Source organism: Vigna umbellata, chromosome 5 (assembly GCF_029865625.1).
Source record: "Vigna umbellata cultivar VRB3 chromosome 5, Vumbellata_1.0, whole genome shotgun sequence".
Taxonomy (NCBI): Eukaryota; Viridiplantae; Streptophyta; class Magnoliopsida; order Fabales; family Fabaceae; genus Vigna; species Vigna umbellata.
In genome coordinates this window covers 16,573,807-16,592,329 of record NC_142169.1, presented here as the reverse complement: position 1 = coordinate 16,592,329, position 18,523 = coordinate 16,573,807, and the positions used below count along the sequence as shown (strand labels likewise).

General features: G+C 33.9%; 2 protein-coding genes across 3 annotated transcripts; both read right to left on the bottom strand.

Moving 5' to 3' along the window:
* Positions 1-143: 143 nt before the first annotated feature.
* On the bottom strand, positions 144-2,193 carry LOC148197824 (uncharacterized). Its single transcript, XM_088115306.1, has 4 exons — positions 1,255-2,193; positions 948-1,171; positions 595-852; positions 144-228 (listed from the first exon to the last, which is right to left on the bottom strand). Exons 1-4 carry the CDS (start codon positions 2,188-2,190, stop codon positions 144-146), a joined length of 1,503 nt encoding a protein of 500 aa, XP_087971432.1. The 5' UTR covers positions 2,191-2,193.
* An 8,778-nt stretch (positions 2,194-10,971) lies between these two features.
* On the bottom strand, positions 10,972-17,945 carry LOC124822873 (SUPPRESSOR OF GAMMA RESPONSE 1-like). Of its 2 annotated transcripts, none has more exons than XM_047294952.2 (6): positions 17,630-17,945; positions 15,045-15,177; positions 14,579-14,765; positions 12,112-12,608; positions 11,550-11,804; positions 10,972-11,464 (listed from the first exon to the last, which is right to left on the bottom strand). In XM_047294952.2, the coding sequence occupies exons 1-6, from the start codon at positions 17,635-17,637 to the stop codon at positions 11,411-11,413; spliced, it is 1,134 nt and encodes a 377-aa protein (XP_047150908.1). In that variant the 5' UTR covers positions 17,638-17,945; the 3' UTR covers positions 10,972-11,410. The 2 variants fall into 2 exon arrangements, with proteins under 2 accessions (XP_047150908.1, XP_047150907.1); XM_047294951.2 differs by having other exon boundaries at positions 11,550-11,846; positions 17,630-17,942.
* Between the last annotated feature and the right edge of the window lie 578 nt (positions 17,946-18,523).

The following is an 18,523-nucleotide window of genomic DNA, read 5'->3' as shown; positions in this document are numbered from 1 at the left end:
TTGCTGGAGGTTGGGTGACTTGAGAAGATTGGGCTGTAGGAACCTCTACTGTTGGAGGTCTTTGTTGACAGCCTTTTCTGTTGTGTCCAAGTTCTTTGCAGATGGCACATGTTTTCCTCTGCCCACCCTTTCTTAATTCACTGTTATTCTTCTTCAACTCCCACTCCTCTAGTCTTCGTTTCTTCTTGGGCCTTCCTGGCATTGTCCTCTTCTTTGGTGGTAATATATCTGCATAGGGTGTAACATCCCAGACATGTTGTCCATTGATAGGGTTAATTATTGTGTTGTAAGTCTCTTCATAAGTAGACTTCCTAAACCAGTGGCCAATGTATTCTTCTGCATTTATATTCAAAAATTTCATTGCAGTGATGGCATGAGTACACGGAATGCCAGTAATTGCCCATTTTCTACATGTGCAGTCCATGTTGTCAATATTCACAACAAATTGGTGACCAAATTCTGAAAGATGTTTCACTTCAAATAATTTTTCTCTTGACCACCTATATGTAATACACAATTCAAAACACAATTAGATGGATGACTATAAATGGAAAGAAAGTTAACATGAATGGAAACACACATCATAAAAGTTACCTTGGTAACCAATATCTAGTTAACCAGGACTCTTTCTCAAATCTGTTAAAAACCTTGGGGCAGATTGAACCTTGATATGATGTGATCTTTGTCCTGTTGGTAGCCCATCTCTTCATTATGTAAACCCTTATGTCTTTTAACATGCTAATAATAGGCTTAGACCTACTATCAACTAGCACACTATTAAAGCCCTCACACATGTTGTTGACAAGAGTGTCACATTGTGATCTAGAGGTGAATCTAGATCTTGACCAAAACCTGGGATAAGTGAATATAACTAGTCAAGTATGTGTCATGGCAAGCAAATATTGAAATATGGTTAAGAGTTAATAATTAGAAGACTTAATGCATACCTAGGTGGGATGGCAAGTAGATATTTAAATGCGTCTAAATTTATGTCTCTAATATTCCTCATTTCAGTCTCCCATTGTTGTGGGTGTGTTGTTGTTGCTGCCCGCCACATCAGACGTTTAAGGTTTTTTCCAGGAAATTTTTTTCTGAAGTTTGAATATAAATGCCTAACACAAAATCTTTGTTCTACACCAGGTAGAAGATCCTGTATTGTTGGCAAAAGACCCTGACATATTCAACATATTGTAATTAACATTTGTTTAATGAAGATATTCAGTTATATGTACAACATATTGAACATTCACTGACCTTTTGTTGGTCTGAAATAAATGTGCATCCTGCACATATAGCTGCCCCACCAAGGTCCTCAATAAGGTGCTCCAAGAACCAAGTCCAGGAGTCTTTGTTTTCTACCTCAACAATAGCATATGCTATGGGCATCATTTGGTCGTTTCCATCTCTTCCCACTGCTGTTAGTAACTCCCCTCCATACTTGCTTTTCAGAAAGCATCCATCCAAGCCAATAATAGGTCTACAACAAATGAAGCTATCCTTGCATGCCTTCAAGCATGCATAAAATCTTTGGAATATGACCTCACCATTACTGTTATCAACTTTAATTTGTACTGTTGTTCCTGGATTTGTTTTCAGCAGCTCATGACCATAATCGTGAAGTCTTCTATATTGATCTTTGAATGATCCTTCAACCTTATCTCTTGCCATTGCTCTTGCCCTAAACGCCATATTTCTTGAAATTCCTACATTCCATTTCCTAGTAACTTTGTCCCTAATGTCCATGACCTTCATTGTAGGATTTTCTCTCACAGTTTTCTCCATCCTTTGACTCAACCACTTTGAAGTCATCAACTTAACATTGAAATCTCTACTACAGTTGTGGTTATCAAACACTTTTCTCAGTTGCCATGCACTGACATCAGTCCTAAAGGAACAATACGCATACCATTTACAATTTCCTCTTCCACCCAAGCACTTGACAGAAATCCTTTTCTTGTCATTCTTAATAAATTTTAAACTTCTCCCATTACTTAGTGCATAAGTCCTTATGGCATCTGTGAATTCATTTTTCTCAGCAAAATAGGTTCCTACTTCCCATTTATAACCCACCAAAGTTTTAGGCATACTAAAAGTGGGAAACCTTATCTTAGTCCTCACATGATTGTCCTCACTATCTGATCCACTAAACAACTCCTCTGATAACCACTCATTGTCAGACAACCCACACATATCATCAATAAATTCATTATCTGTTGACCGTTCAGACTTAAGTAACGCACTGGAAGCTTGTTCTCCCACATTTCCTTTAGAAGTCCCAATGTCACAATGCACGCTGACATCAATTAGACTTCCTTCACTTCTATCTACATCTTCGTCCTCAGACTCTGCCTGATGTGCATCACCGTCACTGTCTTCTACATCATCATCCTCTCCATAATCCTCTAGCTCAAAATCATCTACATCATGTACCTCAGCTTCCTCTACATGATGGATCTCAACATCCTCACCATCACCCTCATAGGCATCACTATGATCCTCACCTTCACCCTCATACCCATCACCTTCACCCTCATGGGCATCATCCTCACCCTCAACCATTTTTCTTCCTACTGCAGTATGATCCAGACCATCACCATCCTGGGCATCCCCCTCACCCTCCACCATTTCTGTTCCAACTTCAGTATGGACCTCAACATCACCCTCATGGGTATCCCCCTCACCCTCCACCATTTCTGTTCCAAGTTGACCATCACGAACAACCTCAACCTCAACCTCCTCCAATTGTCTTGCAACATCACCTTCATCATCAACTTGACCACCAACCCAATCAATCATTTCTATTATTTCTGGTTCCATCATATTATGAACCACATACAGATGAACTTCATCATTTAACCTAGCAATGTTCAACATGTGCATGGCACCCCTATCATCAGTTAATAATTCTAACCTATCTGGGTGCACAGACTGACCTCCTAAACCGTACCATAACTCTTTGATGTCCATATGACCTAATTCTTTGACTGACGCTACTATGCCAAAATAGCTAAACAAGTCTGGATCACAAGACCATTCTGCTCTCTCTCCTTCAAAGCTTAAGTTCCCATTATCATCACTCACCAAATTTCCAGAATGGTGGACCACCACCTTAATACGTTCGTCATCCATATCAACAACTTGCTTTTATAACCTGTACATTATGGGGGTTAACAACTGTTTCGAATATTATAGTGCTACAACTACGGAAACACTCACTCACTAACTAAACACTCACACCGACAAAGACAGGGGGACAGGGAACAAAGTAACATCCCCACTAACGAAACACTCATAGACAGGGGACCACTACAACTGATAAACAATTCAAGAAACAAAATTCGGGACCACAATATGTAAACTACAATGTAACAATTGAACATGCAAAATGGGGACCACAAATCATTATAAAAATTCATACAGACCAAGACAAAAACCCAATTGTCGAAGACCACAAATCACACTTATGCACTGAAACAGAAAACCAAAGACGAAACGAAGTATCTTACCTTAGTCGCGTCAACTATTAGCTGGCCTCTTCGTCTTGTTCAAGATTCGAGTTCTTGTTCGTCCTCCGCTTCGTCTCGCAACAACGAAATTAAATCCCCAATTCCAATTTCAAATCCCTAATTCTGATATACCTAATATGAATAAAGGGTACTTATGCCACATCAGCACTATTTTTTTAAACAAAACAGTCCACGTAAGAAACCCTAAACACATCACCACATTCTCTGTGCACCAGCTCACATGAATTTAACGCCGTCTCACACCACTTAACGGTTATGGTACAATGTGCTCACTTTTACAAAAAAATATGACCCAATTGAGACAGAAAAAAACTTGAGGACCCAAATGAGATTTTCATACAAACTTGAGGACCAAGGGAGGGTTTAAACCTTAATAATATAAATAACTTTTATAATTTATAAAATTAATTCATTTTATATGTAACTTTTGAATTAAAATAATAATACTTATTACGAATAAAATATTATTGAAAAGCTTACTTATATTAATTTAAATTATAATTAAATTTTTTTATAATAAATTAAATTAAATTTGGAAATGATTAAACCAAATAAATTATTTATGTAAAACAAATATCATGTATTAGTTTCAATGTTTTCCATAATAAATAATTTATCTTTGAAAATAAATTTAATAGTTAAGAATAATAACATTTCTATTTTGATCCAAAATAAATATTTTTAATTTTTTATTTGTTTTTAATAATCAAGTTAACCACATGTAAAAAATTGAAACAGAAAATACTGTCTTTATTGATTGTGATGACAAAACAAAAATATATTAGAACTTTTTTAAAATGTATTTTTTAATATATCCATCAAAAAGTAAATTTAAATGATCTTATTTTATATATTTTGTAATTATTATGAGAAAATTGTAATATATTTATTATATTATTTTATAGAATATATATATATATATATATATATATATATATATATAATATTTATGGATTAAATTAGATATGTGTTTAATTATATTTTATTACGGAAAAAAAGTTCATTTATGTACATTATATTGTAAATTTTGAAAATACATAATATTAGTTTTTTTTTTGTAGAGGATCTGCTCGATAAACAGCTTATCCATGCAGATCTTATTCAATACATCTATTCTAAAACACTCTTTTCTTTCAACTAGATATTTTAAAGTCTCAAATACATCAACGTTTTATTTTTTGTCTTGTATTTGAACCTTTAGATTGTCATTGCCCATGTTTATTATGACTTTAGTAGTTTTCATGGATGGTCTACCAAGAATCAATGATACTTCTATATCTTTCTTAACGTCCATTATCACAAAGTCTATACCAGCAAGTCTTCTCCAATTCCACAAGAATGTTTCATTGATCTATTAGCTAATTACAGTGTCATCTTTGTAAAAGTAGAATCTCCACATCACCAATCCTTTTTTATCATTGACAATAGCATAAGGTTGATACTTGTTCCAAGGTCTAATAAAGCTTTTCCACTTGTCAGTTATCTTATAGTTACAGGCAATGTGAAGCTACCTGAAACAACAGGATTCTGCGAAAAAAAATTTTGAATAATTGCACTGCATCCATCTTTAGTTCCACAATTTTATCTTGTAAGATTTGTCTCTTTTTGGTTAATAAGTCTTTCATGAACTTTGCATAGCTAGCTAGGCATTGTTGGGATAAACTTAAATTTTAGGGATTCATTAAAATCTTATTTTATTAGTCTTGGATTTAGTAATATTTGATTTGATTTTGATAAAGATAAAATAGATATAGGTAGTTTTGATTTTCCATTTATTTAGGAGAGTATTATTTTATTTTATTGATATAAGATAGAGATAGATTAGGTAGATTTTATTTTAAGTTAGTTGATATTCTATTGTTAGTTTTTATTATTTGTACTTGGCCCAAGGTCCTATTTGCACCTATTTAAAGGTTGTCAAGTTTCAATGAAAAGTAAGTCCAGAGAACTGAAGAGTATTATTATTTGTGTGGGTCACGTTTTTCTCAACAGTAGTATCAGAGCTTTATGCTCTGAGTACCGAGAGAGAGAAAAAGAGAGAGGAAAGAGTCAAACATCGTGAGAGAAAAAGTGAGTGCTTGATTTTTTGAGAGAGATGGCAAAGGTTGTTAATGGTATGCGTATGCCACAATTGACGAGAAAAACCAATTATGATAATTGGTGCCTACAGATGAAGGCGTTATTGAGATCCCAAGACATTTGGGATATGGTGGAAGACGAGTATATTGAACCTGATGAGGATGAACATCAGACGGTGGCACAAATGACAGCGTTGAAGAAAACTCGTGCAAGAGATGGGTCAGCATTGTATTTTATCTACAATGCAGTAGATGAGTCGGGATTCAAAAAGATAGCGAATGCCAAATCAGCAAAAGAAGCCTGCGAGATATTGGAGGTTGTGTATAAAGGTGACAATTGCGTTAGACAAGTTCAAATACAAGCTCTTAGAGAAGAGTTTGAACAGTTGAAGATGGAGCCCAAAGAGCATATAACCGAGTACATAACTCGGGTGGAGAAGGTGGCCAACCAACTCTTACATAACTCGAGTAAGAATGGAGAACAAAGGCCATCTAGCCGGGTTGTGGGAAAAATTTTGAGATCTCTTACAAAAGATTTCGAAAGTATCGTGTGCGTCATCGAAGAATCGAAGGACTTGTCGGTTCTCACAGTGGATGAACTTGCTGGGTCATTAGAAGCCCACGAACAAAGGAGAAGGAGTTGGGATGATCAGGTTGAACCCGACGACCAAGCATTATAGGTACAATTTGACTCGAATAAAACTCGGATTACTCAGAGTCGAGGTCCTGGAGGCAGAGGACGAGGAGGCCGAGGACGAGGTGAACGTGGGCGAGGTAATTTTGAGAATGATGAAGAGCAAACCGGTCAGCAGAATTGGTGTGACCGAGGACAAGGGAAAGGCCGAGGAGATCGGTCAAGAGTGGAGTGTTTTAAGTGTGGCAAGTATGGTCACTATGCAAACAAGTGTAGGTCAACAAAGAGTTACAACTGTGGCAAGTTTGGTCATATTGCAAAGTATTGCAAGATCGAGATAAAGGGGGAGACTAATTTCGTTACTGAAGATGCAGAAGAACTATTACTGGTAAAGAGCTCGGATGCAGTGGACATGGAGGGCCCAATCCCAATAATGATGAAGTGATATTGGTAAAGGATGCAACAACTGTGGAGAAGGAAAACCTGGAGAAAGAACTCAAACAAAAAGATGAAGAGATTCAGCGGATAGGGAGGCTTCTAGATGAACAGAGGGTTGAGCTTAAGGAGCTGAAGAAGGCGACTCTTGAATAGGAAGAGAAAGCATATAGCGTTCATGAACCAGATAAAAATAGGGAAGAAGAAGATGAAGGAGAGATGAAGGCTATGAGATTTCTACCAACACGGTATGGTATCTAGATACTGGGGTAAGCAATCATATAAGTGAAAACGAGAACTTTTTTTATAAACTCACCAAGGTGGAGGCCAAATTTATGTCTTTCGGAGATGACTCCAAGGTGGTCGTGACAGGGCGTGGAACAATCCGACATATGCAGAAGAATGGACGAGTTGGAGAGATTAGGGATGTTTACTATGTTCCGGAGCTGAAGAGCAATATTTTAAGCATGGGTCAGATAATTGAAAAAGGTAATTCAGTTTTTATGAAGGACCAGGTATTGTATTTAAAGGATAAACATGGTCGTCTAACAACCCAGGTAAAAGCAAAGAAGAACCGGTTGTATGAACTGGAGCTAAAAATCTTGGAGAGAAGATGCAAACCCGGAGTGGGATGATGCACATGGAAAGTCGAATGAAGGAAGGAAGAATTTAAGTTTATGGGGGAGTTTGTTGGGATAAACTTAAATTTTAGGGATTCATTAAAATCTTATTTTATTAGTCTTGGGTTTAGTAATATTTGATTAGATTTTGATAAAGATAAAATAGATATAGGTAGTTTTAATTTTCCATTTATTAAGGAGAGTGTTGTTTTATTTTATTGATATAAGATAGAGATAGATTAGGTAGATTTTATTTTAAGTTAGTTGATATTCTATTGTTAGTTTTTATTATTTGTACTTGGCTCAAGGCCCTATTTGCACCTATTTAAAGGTTGTCAAGTTTTAATGAAAAAGTAACCTCAGAGAATTGAAGAGTATTATTATTTGTATGGGTCACGTTTTTTCCAACAGTCTTATTTTATCCGATGTTGGGTACAAACAAAGTCCCACATCGAATAAAATAAGAGATAGATCTATATGTATATGTATGTGTGTGTGTGTGTTGAACCTCCATACAAATGGTATCAGAGTCCATGGTTCAGGTCTGGTGACCGGGCTCAGTCGAGTACGTCCCTCCATGATCAGGTGAAGCCTTGGCAGGTAGCCAGTGGCAGATAGCCTGGAAGTGAATCATGAGAGGTGGAGAGCAAGAAATGCTCAATGTTTGACCATGGATTGTGAAAGAGAAGTGATGACCATGGTGTACTCGAGGATAAGAAAAAACTTCCGCTGTAGGGGAGGTGGAGGTAGTCCTTTGTTTGAGGGGAGAATGTTGGGTACAAACAAAGTCCCACATCGGATAAAATAAGAGATGGACATGAGTTTATATACACATAAGATACCTCCATTGTTAAGAGGCCTTTTTGAGTGATAGCAAAAGCAAATCCGTGAGGGCTAGGCCCAAAGTGGACAATATCTTACCAGTGTGGAATCTTATGTGTATGTGGTGTGAAACCTCCCTACAGGCATCTGCTCCATGACTTCAGTAAATGGTGTATTGATTTATAGTTTCTTGATCATATCCAAAAACTTTTTCAAACAGGTTTCTTCTTATTCTTTTCTCCCTCTTTCTTTTTTCTCTCTTTTTCTCTCTTTCTTTTTCACTCCCTAGTTTTTCTTTTCGACTAGGTACACTCTCTTCATCTTTTTCTACATTTTGTTTTTCTCTCAATTCTTCAGGATTTGCACGCACTCTTCTTATTTTTTTGCTATTAGTTTTTCACAGTAAGTCTCACACTCTTTCTCCCTTTCTCTCTCTTTTTCTATTTCAGTTTCCTTACTCATTTCTTCAATTCTCAAATCATCACCAATCTCTTTACCTACGACATTTCCTTGCCTTGTAATGATAAGATTGTATAAGCAAACCTTGTTTTAAAGTTTAACATAACGTCTAAACAAAATAATGTTAAATCATCTATGATAACTATCAAATGTGTTAAATATTACCTTTAAAAATGACTAAATGATATGAGAACGTCTAATATCACAAGACATTTAAGGTATACATAAAAAACGTTAAACGCAGTAGACCTCCTACCAGAGCGTTTAATCGTCATAACGTCTAAACAAAAAGACAAAATGTTTAAATACAAGTTTTGCTAAAACTAAACATCTTTAAAAAGTTACTCAAAACAGACTAACATCAAAGGATTATACCAAGCATCATGTCTAAGCGCATAAGTCGTCTAACACATGAAATGGCTAGGTTGTCTAATGATTTAAATGCATGTACATTCAAGTACTTTTTGTATATTGTGTTGTGCTTTCTTTTTCTGTGTAGATTATCAATTTTATTCAAAAGCCTGATTAGAATCAGGAGAGCTTAGAGACATAATGATATTCAAAGAATGTTTTATACATGCATTTGGCTTGTCTCATTTGTACATAACACAATTGCTTTGTAAGAAAGCAACATAACTTCTGACTCTATCATGAAGTCTACATACTTAAAAGAAATTCACAACTATGAGTAACATATCTTTTTCGGAGATGCCTATTTAAAGGGAAGTGCTAAAGAGAAGAAAAAGAATTTTAGCCATCAAGATCAACATGCTCACTATCTTTCTCTAAGCTAATTTCTTTAAAACTATCCATGGAAAGATCTTTTACAAAGTTTTAGAAGTTCATTGTATTATTCATATATCCTTTTCAAGAGAGTTGTCTTTTGTCTTATAAGAAATTAAAAGCACATGTTGGGTTATATTCAAAAGTGAATTCAAACATTTATATTGTTTAAATCAGTGGAGTTAAATGTTATACACATATTCTCTAGTGTGGATACCAGGAGTCGTTAAACTTGTTCTAGTCAAACTGACTAGGGTTGGAACTATAAGTGACTGATAAACTTGTATTCCAAGAATGATTTGTACTTGTAATTTTTGTATAAGATTAGTGAAACTTCTTAACAGGTTGTTAAGGAAGAATTTGATGTAGCTCAGGTTAAGTGAACCAATATAAAACTAAAGTATGATTTATAACATTTGTTTTCCATTCAAACACTCTTTTTAACTAAGTATTTAAACTATTGTGTAAATTGTCTAACCATTATCGAGTGACTTAATCATTATTTGTAAAAAAAAAAAACTTTAAAAACAATATGAAAAACAAAATTAACAACTTTTTTTGACAACGCATAGGTTGTGACTTGTAATGGGTCCGTTTCAAATATTTTTTTAAAATTAAATTCAAGCAAACCAATAAAATGACGACACGTATCTAATAAAAAAGTTGTTAATATATCATGATCCAAACATTATTCAAACTTTCATTTCTAATATGTATATGTATATGTATATGTATATGTATATGTATATATATATATATGTATGTATATGTATATGTATATCTATATCTATGTATATGTATGTGTATGTATGTATATGTATATGTATATATATATATATATCACCATTGCACCATTTCAACAATGAATAAGAATGAGGGTATTTAATGCACAAAGCAACTCTGACGGATCAATTTTCGGTGCATATAATGAAGTTTATCAGCAATCAACACCGAAGCAAGTCAAAAGCCATATTTAATATGCAGAATGGGCATTCACCATGAGCAATTAGTACCTAAGAACCTAAAGTATGGTCTAGCATGATATCTATATTCGTCGTGATGTACCAATTATAGGTCATTAATGTTTGATAGTGATAAAGTCACTCATGTAATTGACCTCATGTGCCTCAGTCAGGAGAAACATATATTAGCACCAAACAAGTTGATTTTGGGAAAAACAATGGAGATGCAATGTAAAATGATTAAATTAGACATAATTTTTTTTCTAATAGTAAACTAGTATAAATCTGTTTTTGTTATCCCTTAAGCCTCTCACTTTATTATTCTTGCTTACATTCCATTATTTGCTTCTCTTGGAAATTTGAAAACATTAAATAGCATCTCAAATTTCAGCAAAAATAAATTAAAATTCAATAAAAGCAATCATTTATTTACGAAAAACTTTACTAATTCAAATAAATCACTTCCCTTGCACTCAGACTGTATTTTAAATATATTTCTCCCTGTTAATTAAGAAAACAACTAACTTATTTGCAAGAGTTAGTATTTTCTAGCACAAGTCTTCTAGTTTACTACCATCATGCGCACATCACCATGTGTCCATAAATAAGTTTAAGCAGTTCTATCTTTACTACAAAGCATATTTGTTCATATACAGGAAATTAATGTAGGTATTAATTATGTGTTCACAATATTCCAATAGAACCGCTATCATCACCACATCTACTAAATATATTCAGAGTCGAATACAACATTTCGGATCTAGCCGAAAAAGATGTATTCATCGCTTCCATGGCTAACATAAAGAGTCAAAGCAACAGTATAAAATAGGCCATAGACGAAACAAATATGCCTCAAAACAAGATCACAAATAACCCCCACGTGAAGGCCACAAGTCCAGCTCTAGCTTAGATTGAGCTCAACTACATGATTTGACAAAAAAGGTTGAGTTCGGTAACCAAAGGCAGTACCGTTTCAGCTCACAAGGACAAAAGCTTCTTCACATGACGAAAACCTAAGCTTGATGCCCTATATTAAGTCATCCGAAAGAGATGAAAGAAACAACTTCTGGATTTAGTATCAAAAAGAACTTCATAGTCTGCCCATCCACTCAAGGATACTGTACTGAGAACAGAAGTTCAAATTCTGACACAATGAAAACGAGAGTATGTTATAAAGTTGCATAACTCTAAATAAAAAGTGGAGTCAACAAGGGGAATAAGATGCTTACAGAATGATCAAAGTCCGGAGTGTCTAATTCCAGCGTATCCAGGACAGATATTCCACAAGATTCGTTATCATTTCTAGCTATTTGATTATCATAGAATTCTAAGTCACAGAGATTGCTGGAGTCCAATCCAGAATCATTTAACAGATCAGAAGAATCTAAGATTTCCTTGCACAATAATATGTCGTCCAAGCCATCATATTCAGTGTGTTTCTCAGCTTGTAATTCGCCAGGTAAGCATGCAGAATTGTCTAGGTCCTGAACATCAGATATAGGGGCATGTGATTCTCCAAGAATTGTCTAATTCGTAAAAAAAAAGTAAATTTTAGTAAGCCAAAGGTAGATGGTAAAAAAATAGTAAAAATGTTGCGTAAGTTATGTACTCATTACTACTAGAATTAGAACACACTACAGAGAAAATCAAGACACTGATTTATGCTGGCTATCTCACTGGTAATATTATGGTTGATTGCTATTTTCCGTTTGATCTTTCTAAAAGATAATTAACCATATAGTGAAACTAATAATCATATTTAACTAATATGCATCAAATATAGTTACTCACCTGGACAAAAGGCAGAGGTACAGTTTCATCGATACAATCATCACAATCAACAGAGTTTCCTGCACGAGGTGGATGGGGAGGATTTGGTTTTGGAGTCCTGGGACTTGTTCTTGACACTATATTGTCAAGATCTTCAACCATTGGATTGTCCTCATTTTTCTCAGTTTGCTTTTGCTGTTGATAAAAAATTTTAGAAACCACATACTCACCTTCCTTTTCATTTTTTTCCGTCCCTAGATGATACTGATGCATTACCCAGTTGGATTTGAAGGGTTTGGACCCACTCTTAGATCTTACATGAAGAACCATGATTTTCTTAAAGCCTTTGCACATTCCATTTTGCATTATAGCTTTCGTCCTACCTGTCTTGTGCCAATGCCAATGTTCTTCACTCAAACCCTGTGGATGATGAATCTTTCTACGCTTTCTTTGACTAGTTGCATAAGCATTGATTGTCTTGTGAAAGATATGGAAATAACTACCATCTTTTTTAGCACCTGAAGAAACGAAAGAGACCAAATTTGACAATAGCCCAAACCTTTAGGCATTAAATTATAATAAAGATAAGGTTTAATATTATATTTGATCCCTGTCTTGTCCACTTTGTTTAATGTGAAATTATTTTTTCGAGTATTTAATGTGGTTCTAATTTTTATAATTTATATTCAATTTGATTTTTTTTCATGATACCATTTGAATAATTAACTGAAGATAAACCGTTCGTGTCATATGTCACTTAGTGGGTTTTTTTTTCTTATCTTTTTAAGCTTTATTAATTTTTTTCTAAATTTAAAAAAAGTTCAACACGTGTCTAGTCAACCTTGTGTCATGTGACAATGTCAATATCACGTGTCAAGTTAGTATCAGTGTCACGTGTCAGTATCAATGTCACGTGTTAGTGTCTTATAAAATTTTGGTTAATTTTGTTCAATTTAATTTCAATTTTTGTTAATTTTATTCAATTCCATTCCAAATTTGTTCATTTTTAAATTGAGATCAAATTTATTTTTTATTAAAATTCACATTTTTATTAAATATTTCTTTCATCATTTTTAAATCAACTCTAACTGTATTATGTTTGATATTTTCTACTTGTAAAAACTAACTCTAACCGTATTATGTTTGATATTTCCTACATGTAAAAACTAGAGTTAGAGTTGGTTAAAAATAATGAAAAATATTTCTTCTAATTTTAAAAATAATAAAAAATTTCTTTCTAATTTTAAAAATAAATTAGAATTTTCTTTATAATTTTAAAAAATAATGAAGAAATCTCCGAATTTAAAAATAATCAAGTATTTTCCTTCTAATTTTAAAAATAATGAAGAATTTTTGCTTAAATTTTGAAAATAATAAAGAATTTCCCTTCTAATTTCAAAAATAATGAAGAATTTTCATTCTAATTTTTAAAATAATGAAAATTTTCCTTCTAATTTTAAAAATAATGAAGAATTTTTATTCTAATTTAAAAATAATGAAAAAATTCCCTTCTAATTTTAAAAGTAATGAAAAAAATTCCTTCTAATTTTAAAAATAATGAAAAAATTCCTTCTAATTTTAAAAATAATAAACAATTTTCCTTTTAATCTTAAAAATAAGGAAAAAAAATTCTTCTAAAATTTAAAATTGGGACTGAATTGAACAAAATTAACAAAATGGAGACTAAATTGAATATAAGATACTAACACGTGACATTAACACATGACATTAATACTAACTTGACACCTGACACACTAACTTAACACATGACACTAACATTGTCACATATCACATTGTTGACTTGACATGTGTTCAACATTTTTAAAATTAAAAAAAATAAAAATTAAACATAAATTTAAACTATTTAAACGACATCATGAAAAAAAGACTAAATTAAACATAAATTAAGAAAATTAAACCACATTTAACACTCGAAAAAAATGAGTCCTACATTAAACAAAGTCAACGAAAATAAGAACCAAAAGTGATATTAAACCTAAAGATAATCATAATTAGCAGCAACTCATATTTTGGCAATCAAAGAATGTTGCCTCCCTTCAAATCTATCACTAAAGTATTAAACATATCTATCAATTAGCATGGTTTGAATCTTGATTAGGATAATATCTAAAGGGGTAAATTGAGATTTGATAAACTTAAACTTTCAACATTATGGATTATATTATGCTTTATTTAACCTTTTCAAAAATAAATTTTTAAAAAATTGAATTGAATTCTAAGGTGCAGAAATAATTCTAATAACATTAACGGGTCATTCAATCATATTATCTATACTCCATTCCACAAGGGGCATCCCTTGTCACTTACAAATGTAAGAAAGTATTTTATCAGTCTTCCCTCCACGTATTTTTCTGGTATGGCAGATGACTTTATTTTACAAGTTCATTTATTTATCAATCAAGTATGACGGAAAGAGTGCAAAGTTTATATATTTGAATTGAAAGGAGAAGGGTCAGAGAATTATTACCTGGAAGATTTTCTGGATGAGTGTAGCAAATACCTTGGTCTCCTTCCAGAGTTGAGATGAACTCCTTGATAAACATATCTGGCTGTGTGTTTCCAACACCACATTTTCCTGCTAAATGTTCCAAGAGTTCTACATCAGAAGGATCAAACTTTACACCAAGAGGAAAGCCAGGCCACTCACTAGAAACCTGTATGCAGAGAAATATTCGTAATAAAACATCTGCTATCATTCAAACTCGTGCTAAACTTTTTCAATAATTTATCCAGGTACAGAAGTAAAGTATGCAAACATTTTCACAAGCACGTTTCACATTTGTGTACCATGAAACAAAAACATAATGTAGAGCATCAACATACTGAACTCAGCAGTAACATGAAGAGCAAAGGTTGCTTCTAATAATCTATTTATAGTGCATGTTTGAATTTGAGTAAGCTATGAATATAATTCTGAATTCCAACACACATACATCACTGTTATCAATACGATAATGACAGTTAGGACATTCTCGATATGCCCCACAATCCTTGATTTGATCAGCTGAAGATAGAGTAGTGTTCTTCACTTTCTTTGCAAATCCTCCAAAGTCAATAAGCCAACTCCTGCAGAAAAAAATTAACAAAAGTATTCTGTGTCATCACTCCATAACCAACAAACAACAATAGATGAAGAAATTTTAATACATTAACTGGATACAGTTAAAAAATGGCTGTTAGAAAACAAAAAATCAATCAGTAAGCCCTAAAAGGTGTTCGGGTAAACTTAAATAAGGAAATATTTAGTAGAGATTTTATGAGTAGTAATATTTGGATGTTTTAGGAGAGAAAATATCAGTAGTTTAATAGGTTATGATTTGGGTTATATTTTGGAGATATTGTGGCTTGGTAAAGAAGCAAAATGTAAGGCCTATAAATTGTAGTGTCTAGGTGACACAATAAATAAGAAAATAAAAGGAAGTGAATAAGAATTTTCACATAAAGAGTTCCGATTTGCTAACAAATTGATATCAAGAGCCAATTAGCTTGAATGCCTGAGTAGAAAAAAGAGTTAGAGAGCTAGGGTAGAGTTTGAGTGAGATGGCCAACCTTGCAAACAATATGTCTTTGCCCAAGTTGACAAAGGCAGTCAACTATGATAATTGGAGTCCAAAGATGAAGGTTCTCCTTGGCTCCCAAGAAAATTGGGTGGTGGTTGAAGATGGTTGCAAAGAACCAGTCAACACCACAAATTGCTCGAATGCCTAGATAAACACGTTGAAAGGAGCGCATGTGAAGGACAAGGTTGCTCTGTACTTCCTGTACCAAGTTGTCGATAAGTCTGGCTTAGAGAAGATAACCATGTTAAATCTTCAAAAGAAGTGTGGGACATTCTGGAGAAGGCATATAAGGAAAATGATGGTGTGAAGCAGGTTTGGCCGTCAAAAGAGAAGGAGGCTAAAGTATTAGCCATGTATATAACTCAGGTTGAAGCCAAGGTGAACTAACTCGGCAAAAACGCAGAGATGTTGCCTACTAACCGAGTTGTGGAGAAGATTCTGAGGTCATTGACAGATGACTTTAAGAATATTGTTTACATCATTGAGGAGTCCAAGGACTTGTCAATGCTCTCAGTTGAAGAGTTTGTCAGGTCGCTTGAAGTACACGAGCAACGGAGTAGGAAAAAGAAGTGGAAGCCATTTGATCAAGCACTTCAAGAAAAGCTTGTCATGAAAGGAGAAGCTTGGAACACTCATGGTCGTGGTGGACGAGGAAAGTGGAGAGGAGGTCGATAAGGCAACTCAAAAGTTGAGTGCTTTAAATGTGGTAAACCCGACCACTATACAGACCTATAAATTGTAGTGTCTAATTGACACAAAAACACTAAGAAAATACACGGAAGTAAATAAGTTTTTTCACATAAAAAGTTTCTATTTGCAAACAAAAGGTTATGTGTTGAGGAAGCGTAGCAGGTATGAAGAGGTAAACTATTACGAAATCAACATTTCATAACTGAAAGGACTCACATAATTCGTGCAAAGGTGGATGAAACTTGAATTTCAAGGTTATTTATATTATCAAAAGTGAACCCGATTCTTTCCATCATTGAAAGACAAAACACCCTGTTATTTAAGAATGTCAATTTCATATTCTGAATACCAACCATGGGTAAACAAATAAAATCATGCAAGAAAATAGGCATGCAAGGGCAAGGTGCAGATGAGTAGTGTTATGTAGTACAACGACATTAAATAAAATCATAAGCAGAAGAAATATTTTTTCCCACCCAATCCGCAACCAAGGATTGTTTATACCTTATCACCCAATCGGAAAGAAACCCTGCTCCCTGATGCATGACAGACATAACATTCAATTGAACTTAATGTAGATTTCACTCTTCATATTCCCTCTAGAAAAAACTGTTTTAACAAGAGGCTTATTTGAGGATCGGATGGCCAAAAACAATAAAAACAACTTCAAAGCTCAAAATGTAGTTTCTTTCAAGGATGATAAATATCCTGTGATGCAAACCAATTTCACTCATTGTCCATATTCATCACAACTTTTCTTACAGTCTACCCCTATAGTTTCACTGACATAAGTAACTATGAAGCCTCCAGCAAGTCTGACCCTCCAGACTGCTTCATTGAAACATTCACTACTATTAATGGGTGTATTTCAAACTCCCAAAAGAACATCAAATTCACTGTGCAGCACTTCCTAACTTTTCCCGTTCGCACATTGCAAGAATGCAAGACACCGCCCCATTGTCACACAGAAGCCACAAACCCTCAACAAAAATGGGAATATCACAATACCCTCAAACAATAATTTCAAAACATGGAAAAAAGGCATCCATATTCATCGTTGGCCATCATCAACACCAGAAGACACACAAAATAATAATAATAATAATAAAATAAACTTTGGCATACCCTGTACTGCACAAAATCCCTTTTCCTCAAAACTCAAGAAAAAAAAAAGAAAGGAAACAGCTTTTTGAAACAAAACGTATCCCTCCAACTTCAAAAACGAAATATTTGCTGGCAGTGTTAAGAATCACTTATTCTGAACTCACCTAGCCATTGTATCGAAGAAGAAAAAAACCACATCCAATAGGCACCTTCGGCGTATTCGACTTGAACAATTTTTTTACTGTTCTCAGTCGGCAAGGCGAAAGCAACTGCGTAAGTGAGCGGGAAATTCCACTAAGGCTTATGTTGGAATTGGTATGGAAGAGGCTGGGTGTCCGAACCTATGTCTCGTCAAGGGTGTTTTCTTAACGAGCCTGTGGTTTGGAGGGGCGGGCCCCAATGTTGCCCAACGGTGTGAAGTATAAGGTGTAGCTTCGAAAACCGAGTAAGCGCTACTATGAACGTATGAATCTTGCTCATCAAGCTAAAGCTAAAGATGGTAACTCTAATTTTTTTTTTAATTAATCGTCGTCATTTTTTAGTCGGACATAAAGGTGGAAAAAATTAACCAAACTCAACTAAATTGTAAAATAATTATACTATATTATCTTAAAATACAAAATTATTTATAAAAAAATTAAAATGAAATCATGTTTTCGAAGCAAACATTGTTTTCCAAGTTTAACATAACATCTAAACGACTGTTAAAAGCTTTAAACGCTACTTTAACTCAGTAGAACATCTAATGTATACATAAAAAACGTTAAACATTATAGAGCTCCTAACAGAGCTTCTAATCGTTATAGCGTCTGACAAAAAGATAAAACATCTGAACATAAGTTTCTTTAGATGTTACATAACCAAACGACTGTACAAGTTACTCAAAACAAACTTGCACAAATCATTATACTAGGAATCACACTTAAATACTTAAATTGTCTAACGCATTAAATGCCTAAGTCTGCATAATGATATGAATGCATGTATATTCAAGTACTTTTTATTTATTGTGTTGTATTATCTTTCTTTTTGCAAATTATCAACTTTATTCAAAAGCT

Coding starts and splice junctions, on each gene's coding strand:
- LOC148197824 (XM_088115306.1), bottom strand. CDS start 2,190: ATGTGTGGGTTGTCTGACAATGAGTGGTTATCAGAGGAGTTGTTTAGT. Junction 1,172..1,254: donor TTATTTCAGACCAACAAAAG/GTCAGTGAATGT, acceptor TGAATATGTCAG/GGTCTTTTGCCAACAATACA. Junction 229..594: donor ACTAGATATTGGTTACCAAG/GTAACTTTTATG, acceptor CACCCTATGCAG/ATATATTACCACCAAAGAAG.
- LOC124822873 (XM_047294951.2), bottom strand. Junction 14,766..15,044: donor ATCGTATTGATAACAGTGAT/GTATGTGTGTTG, acceptor CTCTGCATACAG/GTTTCTAGTGAGTGGCCTGG. Junction 12,609..14,578: donor TCATCCAGAAAATCTTCCAG/GTAATAATTCTC, acceptor TCGTTTCTTCAG/GTGCTAAAAAAGATGGTAGT.